General features: G+C 40.1%; 1 protein-coding gene across 1 annotated transcript in view; it reads left to right on the plus strand.

Moving 5' to 3' along the window:
* The window catches only part of eva1aa (eva-1 homolog A, regulator of programmed cell death a), a 76,622-nt gene that overhangs the window by 14,563 nt on the left and 48,922 nt on the right, over positions 1 to 13,137 (plus strand). Inside the window, exons 2-3 of the mRNA XM_006792508.3 lie at positions 9,066 to 9,289; positions 11,151 to 11,274. Of these exons, the coding sequence (XP_006792571.2) occupies positions 9,066 to 9,289; positions 11,151 to 11,274 (348 nt within the window). The remainder of the gene's footprint in view (positions 1 to 9,065; positions 9,290 to 11,150; positions 11,275 to 13,137) is intronic.

Genomic DNA, 13,137 nt, shown 5'->3' on the forward strand with positions numbered 1-13,137 from the left:
GCACCCTCGGGACATCTTTAGACAGCAGACCCACAGGTGGACGTCCTCTGATTGTCTGCAGGGGTCGGCTCTTGTCAACAATCTAAAATATCAAGCGTGACCTCGTTGCTAAGATGACTTTAGCTGTCAGGGCAAGCTCCTCCTGTGCTTTCATATAAAGCAGACTGTCCAGTGTGTTTTTTTTCTTTCCCTTATTGTGATAAACAAGCAAGAAAAAGAAGTTGTTGCAAACCCCTTGTCCCTCCTGGCATGTGCATGACTTAGCATGTGACATTCCTCGCTAGTTCATTCATTTTAGTAGCATTTTATGCACCCCTGGAAGAGTGGGATTCATGCCTCTATTAGAGTTTAAGCGACTTGCAGAGTTTCAGGCCATAAAACGCACACACATCATTATAAGCCTGCCAGTGTGCTGCTTTTGGATTCATACATCATGCTGTGAACAAATAAATGAGCTGTGTTCGGAAAGGCTGGGGGCAGAGCGGGCTGTAGACGTTCGTTTGTTTACTTATACATGAGTCTGTTGGTTTAAATGTGAGTGTGCGTGTGTGCGCGTGTGGCTGCTTGTTTGTGTGTGAAGGTGTTAAAAAGATAAGCCATCACCGGGAGGAGGAAAGGACCAGGAGAACAGAGTGTTTGTGTTTGTGTCTCTGGTTTTAAGCTTCAGCTGCTTGGTTTCTGGTCTCTCTCTCTCTCTCGTTTGAGGGGAGGAAGGGTAGATATGTAAGCAACTCTGATTTTCAAAATAAGGCGACCATTGCCTGAGGGTATTGATACACACCATGAGGCCAACCCGTACTGTTATTTTTAAAAAGTGGGATAAACAAGTTAACACACAGACCTTTTCTTCCCTCTGGATTCTAAACCAGAGAATTTTGTGCACCAGTGAAACTGATCAAAGCACAGGAATTTTTTTGTTTACTTTTTTTTCCACATCTGTCTAAAATGTTAGAATCAATGTTGCATTTACCCATATGCTCACAGTTTTGCCACTGTGTAAAAGACAAGAAAGAAACACACACAAGCATACCCACAGTTGAATGTCATGCTTATAAATCTTAATGCAGCAAAACCCTCTAATATCAGTTTACCCACTCTTTATTTTCTCTCTCCTTAGGTTTTCTTTCTGTTTTTGCCACACGTTCTCCAATTTCATTAGCTATTGTTTGATCAGTCAAACAGCAAAACTAAATGTAGTGCACACAGCGTATGTAAAGTGCATGTCTGTTAACATGCTTAGGAAAGGCAACACTGCACCGGTTAGACCTCAGTCACACAGACCTTGAGACTGGTCGGCGGCCCCTTTGCGACAGCCAGTTGCTAGGGAACAATGGGAGCAGCTGGCTAGTTAAATGTGTTGCAAAGAGGATGTGGCTGCAAAAACCTCTTTGGGATTGGTTTGATTCATAGCAGATTAATTGAGAAATGCATTTTTAAAAATCCAAATCAGAACAGCTTAGCAGTGAGGACTGTACATGGCATGTTTACAAAAGCAGGTTGGCACTTTTCCTTGGCATTATATTTTTGTTGTGCGGATGCCATTAGGTGTGTGTTTTTAGTAGCATCCATGTGAACATTTGCTCATTTATCTAGGTTGTTTTTGATATAATTTAGTAACTTAGTTTGCCTTACCCAGCTGTAGTAGCAGAAGATGGCCTGAAGATGTGATTTACAACTAATGGTTGTTTTACGACTCTGCTTAAAAAGAATTAAAATATGAACTAAAGAATGCAATGTTGTTGTGCATATACATTTTTTTAAAAAATTACTTTGATATTTAAAAAAATGTTGAGATAAGTTAAATATTTTAGCCTTTGAAACTCTACTACGAGTAATCCTTGAAGGGCTTTTCTGAACTGAGGGGTTGCTTGTAGAACAAAGCGACTGGGTGTGCCGCAGTAGTTAGTGAAGGTGTCTATCTACCATTGAAAAAACCTAAAAACTCTTCCAATGGTCATTAAACCAAGTCTTTAACGATATACACTGACGTGACAAGACTCGTCATTAAGGGTACAGGGGTGGTCAATAACTCTTGTCTTTATGGGAGAAAGAATTAAGCAATGTAAACAAACCTGGCAGAGAATCTTACTATAAATCAGATACATTTTCAATAGAATACAATTACAAGACTGGAGATAGTAGGACTTTCTTGAGAATGACCATTGATTTGCGAAAGACTAGAAGTAAAACAACTTAAGTCAAGAATTTGGGGGGTTTGTCTTTAGTTGTTCACAACACAGTTAAAGCAATAATCTGGAGAAATCTTTGTAATCCAAGTAGAAATTGTAACTGTCCTGTGCTCATTTTGCAAATTGTCCATGTTGCATGGTCATAATTCAAGTAGCAGGAAGAGGGGGACTATCTGGGTTGTTGTCAATGCACAGTTTAAAAGTACTCTGTGATGGATTTGATGAGAAATTTGAATGCCAAGTAGTGCATTTAGATCATAAGGCAAGACACTTTATGCACATACATACAGGTTTTCCTGCAGTCCAGACCTGTCACCCCTGCAAGACATTTACTGCATTATGAAATGAAAAGTAGGACAAAATAAATAGTTCGGCAGCTGAAACTTCATATCAATCATTTCACTTTTAAAACAGCAGTTTGTCTCCTTCATATGGCGTATTGTTAAAAGAAGAGGTGATGCAACACAGATATGAGCTCATTCCAACATTTTTGAATATGACTTGAAAAAAAAACACAGCTTCCAACAACCAATGAAAAGGTGTCAATATTTGATCATTTATAGGCTTATCAGTCAAAAAGAAATTCTGTTTCCCAACTATTTTCAAGAGGAGCGGTATTTCAAAGTCATGCTCTGCTCCAGGCCTTTGCATCTCATCTGTCTTTTAGGAAATGTAATTACTACAGGGCCTAAAGCCACCAGCATTGGTCTTTGGACCTCTGCTGCCACATCCTGTGAGTGGTGGCTTTTAGAAGCTCTGTCTTCCTCTCTCCATACAGTTTTCTTCCTCAGCAAAAAAAAAAAGGTCATTGTTTTTTTGTTCTTGTTTATTTAAACCACCATAAAGCATTAAATTATTATGCTCCTTCTCCAGCATTCATCTTATTCTTTGCTTCCCCCCCTCTTCATTCTCTTCTTCCTCTTTTCAAGTACCAGACTTCTCCAGAGCAGTGCTGGAGTGTGGCCCGTGTCTTTGAGGCAAACCTCATCTCTTCCCCGAAATTACCACTTAAAGGGAATTCCTTTTCCAGCAAGCGAGCCTGCAGCCCTCCATCTTTGAACATTTGATGGTTTGATAGCTATAATTTGCTTAAAATAACACCAATAAATTTATGAAGCGGCAAATAAATGCCTAATGCACCAAGATGAAACGCAATACAGCCTTTCATACTGTAGCGCTCGGGAATGTCTTTATTATTTAGTTTCTGTGGAATGTTTTTTTGAGGTCTTGTTACAAATATACTTTATCATATGTGAATGTTCTTGCACGTTTAGTTTATAGTTACAGCCTGTCAATTATCTCTAAAGTACAGTTTAAGCAATCACTTTTGTGGCATTAGGCTAAGCTGTAATCTCACAATTTTATGCAATGTTATACATACTCGCCCAGTACAAGAGGATTTACATTACTGCACAAGCACCATAACACTGACTTAAAGGAGTAAGCAGCTAAAAAAGAAGCAGCATTAATGGTATTATAACACGCTGGGAGCATTTGCAATACTTGTGTCTTTCTTCAGGCCTGGCCAATAGGAAAAAGCGGTGTCTTTCAAAAACAGGGGAAAGCCCTGAGCATTAGTAACTGACAGACTTTGTAGTCGAACCGCTCCCCCTCCCTTTTATTCACCTCCACCTTCCCCTCAGTTCATGTCAGAAGTACCTGTCGTGCTCATTCTTAGCAGACACTGAACACCCCAGCTTAGTGTACCAAAAGTGAATTAGTTAGCTTCCTCTGAGGCTGACCTGAAAGGTGAGACAGGTAAGATTTCAGCTGAGGCTCCAGCTTGTGTGAGAGCACTTTATATAAGCTTTTCATCAGTTTGTACAAGACATGAAGGCAATCTTTTAAGCTTATTTACCCACACCCAGGTGTAAATTAGCAAAGGTATTTGATATGCACTAGTTTGCGTACTAGTACCGATCCCTCGAGAGAACCACTATGCCAGCTGGGGTTTTTGTTATGTGATGTTGACACAACACAGCAGACCACCACTAATCTCCATCATACGTGACCTGCTCCAACCCTGGGTCGGACTTAAGGGTCATCACATGACCAGATATAGGGGGCTAATAACCGCAAGAGCCTCTGTTTTTATGCTTCATGACTGGCTGTGACAGTGGACATTATTTCCTGCTACCGGGATAAATTGCATAATGTGACAAAATCCTATTCGTGTAGGACAATAAAAAGACAGGTGCTGTTAACAAATCCCCGTGTGTACTTGTGCAGGCGTTAAATTAGCCTTTCAATTCAGTTCATGACGAGAGTTGAGCTGTTTTTACACGTGAAGCATCAGAGCCACAGCCTCCTGTCTTTTAATGAGAGAATAAACAAACCAGTAGACATAATAGCGCAGCGCTTTTGTCAAGAGAAAGGGCAGAGAGCTAGTTAAATAGGGAGTCTGCCCCCCACATGAAAAAGAACACAGGGGAAAAGGGAGGAGGAAAGACGCCTGGGTGTTCCTGCAGCATTGTCGAGCCTAATGCCTTTGAGGGACACCTGTCATTGGCTGGGCAGTTCACACAGGTGCCTTAACGCCGTCTGATTTGTTGTCGTTAAAATGAGGCTTCAGTCAACAGGTAATGGAAACAATGATGACGATCTTGAAGAAGAGAGCGAGGCAGAGTGGAGGGAGGGTGTAGTGGCGGAGAAAAAATGGATTCTTTAGAAGGCACCTGAGGGTTTTGTGTGAGATAATCTGTTTGCTTTTTACTCACAGTCCTCCTTTTGTCGGGTGGAGGAAGGCGTATCAATGTGTTTGCGGTGCTCAGACTGTTGCTCAAGGATCGCTCTCTCAAGAAACTCCTCCTGCGAGTGGTCCGTTCAAATTCACTTATCTATCCTCAGTCCCCTCTCATTTACCCCTTTCGTAACCTCGGACGTTTCCATGGCTACACAACCCCAGCCAAGGCCTGGGTAGCTGGAGGGCCGCGCAAAATCGTGGTCTGTCACGGCACTTTGCCAAGAACTAGTTCCTAATAATGTGATACTGTTACACCATCACCCACACCCTGGTTTCAGGAGCCAAACAGCAGGGCTTGTTCCTACCACGTTGTTTGTGTTGACGTTTTGCATGCATGTGTGTCTGTGTGTGTGTGTGTGTGTGTGTGTGTGTATTTATGTGTGTGTGGTCCAACTGCTTGGGGAATGCCAAGTTCCCTCTCACCCTGTGCGGAATGTGGCATGCAAAGCAGACCTGTGTGGTTGTGTGTGTGTGTGTGTGTGTGTGGAAGCAGGAGATTAGAGCTAAGACCAAAGAATTAAAAGAATCAAGGGCAATAATGATGTGAAAAGTGTAATTTATAAAACACACCTAATTCTAATTTATCTGACAGCTGCAGCTACTATCAGCTTTTTCTCTGTGTGTTTTTTAGCCGTTTGGGTCACTGAAAAACTCCTTACACTGTGAAGATTTCATAAACTCTGTTTCTGCATTTGTGTGTGGGCAAAGAAAACAAAGATTTTGTCTTGTAAGTCACAGGTGTGTGCCTTTATCTCCTGTCCTGACATCAGACCGTGCGGTTACTGTTTGTAGGCTTTGTTTGTGGGGGGTTTACACGTGAATGCAGATAGTTTTCAGACTAAAAGCATTAAACGCCCTTTAAAAAAATACAGCCTGAATTCTAGTTCCGGTATAATCCTGTATCAGATCACTATATCTCACCATTTCTCAGCTATTAAATTATTCTACCTATTACCTTACCATTTGTACTATTTGTCTACTTGTAATTTCATGACAATTTGTGACTAATTTCACATATTAATCCATTATGGTTAGCTAACAATTTTGTTTGTATTAGAAAACAATGTAATTCCTTTTCCTCGTTTTCATCAATTGCTAATTTATACTGTTTGCCAACAGTCTGTTATACTCTTTGTGAAAATAATGACAGTTTATAATCCAGATAAGCATTTTAAACTGTTAGCCATGCTAAAGGTATTTTTAATAATTTATTAACTATTTAACCATTATGGTTAGGTAACAGTTTTGTTTGTGGTCTTCGATGACAACTTAACTAGATTATCCATACTTTTATATTAAATCATGCTTATCATACCAAGATAGGGCTGGGCGATATATCGAGTTTTTAAAAAATATCGATATATTTTCATACGAGATATAAGATGTGACAATATCCTTTATATCGATATAGTCTATGTTACGTTATAATTATACTTGTGGAGCCACACGTTTGCCTCTCTTTCGTCCACTTTTGTCTCTACTCAACGTTACTCGGCCTCGCCTCTCCTTCACTGAACACAACTCCCCCTCCTCCCCCATAGCTTCACCTGCAGGCAGCGACAAGATGGACACGGCAAATCTCCGTTAGCGAGTTGTGGGGCTGGACGGCGTCAACGTGTTAGCGAGCTAACCGCGCTAACGAGCTAACCATGCTAACGATATGCAGCCCACAGGGGCTGCACGGCCTAAAATCCTTTCATTTTCTCAAAAGTTGACAGCGCGCCTTATGTATGAATTATGGTTGTGCTTACTGACCGCGAACCAATTTTAGGTGGTACACGGCGCTCAACAATCTGTCAAAAAATGTTTTAGTACGACTTTGGTAAGCTACGGAGCTGCAGCGCTTGATGGATTCTCGGAGCATTACGGCTACTGTAGTCTGGAGCCTCCTTCATGTAATTCAGTTATTCCTTCATGTAAATCTATGCTGTATGTAAATAAAAATGCCTGTGTGACATCTGGGACACAGTGTGACTAAGAACTCTCTTTTTGTTCTTAACTTATGGCTTTAAAAAAATATTGAGATATATATCTTATATCGCCACCCAGCTAAAAAATATTGAGATATGAATTTTGGGTCATATCGCCCAGCCCTATACCAAGAACTATTTTTTTACCTTCATTGTCCCATATATTTAGAAACATTTCCAGCTTTTTATTCAAACGTATTATCTTTTAATATCTTATTCATGAGTTTAGCTAGTTGCTGTATTTCAGTGATATCAATTATAAACTTTTTCCTCAGTCATCTATACCATTAGTGCTTTTTATATATATGTAAAACAAGCTGGGTCTATTTTTGTTCTGTTTTTGCCCATTATCTTTCTTAAGTCCCAAATTTCAACAGCTTATTAACCTAAACTCTGAAAACTCAGATCAGTTCAGTTCTTTTAGTTATTTTAACAGCTGAGTTGATCATTCCACCTATACTCTGGCTAACCATACATAACCTAGCACTTTAGCAATGTCTTAGAGAGCCTCTGAATTATAAATTTAGGCAAAAAGTCCCCCACATGCAAATCCAAATGCTTACGTGCTCATTATTCAGGATGTTTTGTGTTTTTTTCTTTTAACCACAGCCCAACAACTTAGTATCTCATAAAGATAGAATCACCCAAATGCATGCAGGTAATATATACAGCTGTTACAGTAGCAAATTTAAAAGTGATCTATACCATCGCAGTAATATGGCACATCTACCTTTTCTCCTTTATCACATCATAGCCACAGGTGGAAACCGGTTACTGTGAGAAATGGTGGTTTAATAACCATCTCTATTTAGAGTGAGGCTGACCTTTCTACACCCAAGACTGTCTCCTGTTTCTCCTCTGCCTCTTTAACTGTGGCCATGGTGATAAGGGCACAAAGTGTGTGTTTTGTGTGTATGTTCTGCAAGTCCACATCTGCTAATGTGTGTGTTAATGAACGCTGTCTTGGTGTTATTTCCTCTTTTCTACCAAACCCTAACCAAATAAAGGTAATTGAATGAGAGTGCGTCCACTTTGTGTGTGAACATGTGTGACGTTACTCCTCTGTAAACATGTTTGCAGAGCATTAACTGCAGAAAGAAGGCTGAGCTTACGTTGGAATGTGTTTTCTTTTGTTGAAAAGTAGCTCTTTAACATATTTTACTACCTGGATTAACAAAAAGTGGTCGCGTTTCCTTTTAGATATGGCAGACCTTTATAGCTTCAGAGAAAAGAGATTAACTCAGTCCTTAAATTTTGGATTTTACAATTCCAGCCAGTTTTTCAAATGGAAGAAGCAAAGTGTTCTTTGGCAGCCAGCTCATAAATGAGCCAGACGGTCGAGAAAGACATTATATGGCAGCGGCCAAGGGATCAGCTCTCTTCTTTATCTGTTTCCTTCTCACAGACTGGAATGTTAATGGTGGCTTTGTGAGGAGTTCTCTAGAGTGACTGACAGCCGAGTGGCAGCTCTCAAAGACTCTTAATGGAAGAAAGAAACCTTTTCTTTAATTTGAAGCAGCATTTGAGTTCCTTGTTTCATGAAATGGTTATATAACGTGTCTATTCACATGAACTGCCTTGCATAGTGCAAGAAAACATGGTTTCCAGCAAACAAATGAGATGCTAATAGATATCGAACATGTGGAGTTGGACATTAAAGGTTTAAGAATGAGAGACGACAGGTCATTCCAGAAAGACTTTGTTTCAGATTTGTTCTTGGATCAATATTAATCCAGTTCAATTCTGGTGCAGTATCTTTCGATAAAAGAATAAAAGTTTCATGTTTTAAAAATCATCCTTTGCACATGTTTTTATAATATAAAACACAGCAGTTTGTTCTGTAGCGATAACAAAAGGGTTAAAACTTACAGCTGAATAAGATAAATCTTTACTTTCTTTGTTGCTGCACTAGTCAAGGCTTTAAAGTCATCTTTGAGATGGAAGCAGTGATGTAGTTCTTTAAATGAAGGCTAGGCTAACATGGTTACAACTCTCTGCATATGGAAATGGGATGAAATAAGAGATTAAGTAGTGCATCATAAAATTATACAACTCGAGAATGCTTGAAACTGTTAAGTATCAAGAAATTAATTATCAACAGATGGTACTGTTTAATGTGCAATAAATGAATGTCTGCGGTTCTGCTTTCTTGCTTTCTCACAGGCTATCTGTCCAAAGTGTTGAGGAACTACACAGCGAGGGCTTGCGACGGAGACTTCCTGACTGTGCGCTGCCCTTCGCGTGCCACCATCACCATCCAGTCAGCTTTCTATGGAAGAAGAGGTGCTTCTGATCCCCAGCAGTGCCCTCAGACCTACCAGGCCCTCCTAAGCTCTTATAAAGCTCGGGAGGATGATCGATATTGCTCTGTGTCCACTGCACTACAGGTAAATAGCCAGGCTCATTCCTTTTGCGCTATTACATCATCATTATTCACAACTGTATTGAGTTGGTATTTACCAGACTTTTCCTAAGAATAAAGAATCTCCTCCCACATTTGGCATCCCGCCTTCTTTAAGTCACTTCTTAATGGTAAATGGTAAATTTACCATTCACTTCTTAATGCACTGCCTTTCTTTTTTGGGTTGAGAGAAAGTGTTCTGTAAAAGGTTCAAATTAGCCAAGGGTTAAACTCTGGAGAACCAACGATTATGTAATGCTTTGTGGGAACGTTTTCCGGCAAATTACACTCTCTAAAGAGGAAGCAGGCTTGTATGTTCCTGTGACACAAAGCGATTTCATGGGGTCTTTGCTTTAGCATCCTCTCCTAAATTGGGATGCGGCTGGACAAGAAGACCCGCTTTGCAGCACCAACACAAACACACACAAACACATCCTGTTCGGCATTCATTCAGTTGTTTGGTTTATTCTTAGGCTCCCCTGCCTTTTAGCATCAAACACCCTCCGTTTCCATAATAGACAGGGCTGCCATGAATGCACAGACACAGAGGCTGCATTGTGTCAAAGTGAGAGAATGACTGCCGTGCCACCCACATGAGCACCACCTGTTCATGACCTTTGGTTTGCTGGCCTTACAGAAAGAATGCCTCCATCTACTAATGCTTGTTTAGTGATGCCTCAGGTTGACCAAGTGACATTTGTCCTTATCTTTTAACCTAATTATTTTCAAATCCCATTTATACTGATTCATTACTTTTTGTGCAATCAAACTTTACACCATAGAGATTTTGCAAGTAGCAAATATTTAGAATTTTTGCTGTAAAAAGGCAGATTAATCAATTCATTTCTGTCTGCCAGTTACTGAGTTAATAATTGTTTAATTAACATAACATAACTTTCTCACAGTGAAATTTTGGCAATAGCATTCAACAATATCTTTTTTTTTTTAGATTTTCAGTATGTAGTCTGATGGATGTGAAAATTCAGCCTTTGCTGTGTGCTTAATCTGTGATGCTGTGAAAAGACTTTAATTTGTTGCTATGTGGATTAAACGGAGCTGAAGCAGTCTGATAAAAGAGACCAACAATGGCCATCACTTTGCAACACAATTAATTCTTCAGCACGAACAAATGTGGTCGTTTCTCCTAAAGATATCGCTCTTTAAAAAACACAAACTTAAATATAGTTTGTAACAAACAGGATCAAATATTGCATTTACTGCCTGTTTGCAAGCATGGATCAGTACCCAGCCATGTGCATGTTATTAATGTAACAGCTAATTCAATTCAGTGGTTTACTGTGTTTTTTTTGTTTATGTAATACAGTGGACGTACACAGAAGAATAAGACTTCTCATTCAGTGCTTATTGTTTCATTATTTGATTTGGTTTTCTTGTTAGATCTGCTGACAACAAAAAGTATATTTCCAGACGTATTAGTCTTAATTGGCGCCACAGTGAGGACCTTCTTGTCTATTTAGTGTGTTTTTAGGTGGAAGTCCACAAATTACGTCTGTTATCTTATCCTGGCACTATTTCAGTAGTAATTCATGTCTCTTTCTGTGCTTTTTCATAACTAAAGCAACTCTTTTAATATTTAATTTAAGGGAAGCTCTGAACTGAAACCTTTCAGCTATTCCTGTGTGTTGGATTGGTCACTGGGCTTATAGCAGGCTAAAACATGGGAAAACGAAGTGGGTGAACTGATGCCATATACCCTAATAGCTATAAGCAACCTGTTTGAAGTGGTTTTAGGGTTTTTTTTGCTGCTGGTCTCACTATCATTGGCTTATTGTTTTCCCTCTAAACATGCCTTTGTTCTTCTCCTGTTTTGTGTCACTTTGCTTCAGAAAATGCAGGACGAGTGCCAAGACAGAAGGAGCTGTCAAGTCCTTGTCAACAGCCGTGTGTTTGGGACGGACCAGTGTCCTGGGAGCAGTAAATACCTAATTGTCTGGTACAAATGCAGACCGAGTAAGTCCCTCGTCGCCCCGCGTTGTGACAGCGACAAAAATTTCTGTCCCTCCCTGTGCTTGAACCATTCTTTCTTTGTCCCCCCCCCCCCCCCCTCACAACGCCAATACACAATACACAAGGGTGGTGTCAGGCCAAAACCAATCTAGTACACTAACAATCAAAGGAAATCCCAAATCAACCTTTAAAATTGTGTACCAAGGCTCTCCCCTGTAGCCAATTATAAATATCTGAATTTGAAATAGAAATTAGGGCTGAGATATACTTTTTAATATATTACAGGTGATGATTATGCTTTTTTATCATTCTGTGAGGTACATGCTTGTAGAGTAGATGCTCATAATAGGTTTTTCCAACACAGCTGGACTCTTTACTGACTCTTTACTTTATCAAGCATCAGGATGTGGTATGTGTAGCTAACCCAAAAGCCAAAGTGCCATTGTTTGTCATGATAAAGCACTATGTCAATTAGTGGACGTACTATATATTTGAAATCAAGTATATTGACCACAATTGAGGAATAAGGCTAGCTGCACAGGCAATACTGAATCTGTATCAATCAGTACTGGACACTGACAGCCATATGTTATAGCCTCATACTCACCGGATGAAGAGACTATATCTGTTGTGATCGTGGCTGTCTAACCTGTATCTGTTATAAAAAACCTCAGATGGGAGGAACTAGCTAACACCTCTCCAGCTGTGACTGGAGACCTTCTATAATATGTTATAACTATAGATGCCATCTTTCATCTTATTCTTTCTGATTGAACTTAATTCTCTTATTTTCTGTTATTTTTATTGGCATGCATTTCTATTCCTATCTTCGGCACTTTGGTCAGTGGTTGCTGTTTTTAAAGTGTGTTATAAATAAAGTTGGCATGGCTTGGCTTGGATGACATTCATGGTAGCATGCAGTAAGGAGCATTTTGCTGTTTCAGCAGCTTGACCGTTATATGGCAGCCTGTTAATAGTAACGTTTGGTCTTCAACTGGAAAAACATGCTGTGACTTTGCTTATCCCGTTTATATACTTTGCAGCAGGTAGACACATAGCTTCAATGTTGGTCAAAATGTTCTTAAGTATATCTCATTCATATATTGAAGCTGTTTCACTCTAGCCTCACATTTTTGCATTTACTACTGACTAAATTTAAGCTTTTTGTTTCAGATGGAAATCCCAAACAATGCTCTTGAGCATAAGGGGGTCAGACCTGGCAAGAGTACTTAAATGTATTTCTCATGTAACTACTTTTTGTAGGAAATTTTTTTTCTATAATTTTTCTATAAAGTCTACATTAATTTAGGCATCAATATCCGTGTGACTCTCTTGAAATCTCTTCCCTCTGTGCTGCTTCTTTTATCTGAAAAAACACCGCTTTTTGCGTGCCTTGCTGTTTATCCTTGTCCATCGTTCCCCTTGTGAGGAAGTTAAGAGTATCACTCCGGAGGGGAGCCACAGCAGTGCAGTAATCCCACCCTGATTCTAGTATTCATTCGTCGCTCAGTCCTGTGCTGAGCCGAGCCGCACTGAGCAGTGCAAAAGTTCACACAAGAGTGCCCACAACTCAGCATTAATCCACTGATCCCCCCCGCCTTTCCTACTTGTTCCTTTCTCCACTGGACCCCAGGACCAATCAGCAGCTCTTTGTTCACTGTCACTTAACCAATGACTTCTCGGGGGGGAAGAGAGAAAGGCTGCATGGGGTGTTAGTGAGGTGCAACGGGCAGGTGTCACTGCCTCTGAAAAGAGAGGTGGCTAGAGGATGGTGTTAGTGAAGGAGAACAGGGAGGGTCTGAGACAGCACAAGAGTGAGTCCATCACAAAGAAGTATAACAAACTGGTGCTGAACATTTTCTTTGC

The sequence above is a fragment of the Neolamprologus brichardi genome, chromosome 15 (genome assembly GCF_056152115.1).
Source record: "Neolamprologus brichardi isolate AB-2024 chromosome 15, ASM5615211v1, whole genome shotgun sequence".
NCBI lineage: Eukaryota > Metazoa > Chordata > Actinopteri > Cichliformes > Cichlidae > Neolamprologus > Neolamprologus brichardi.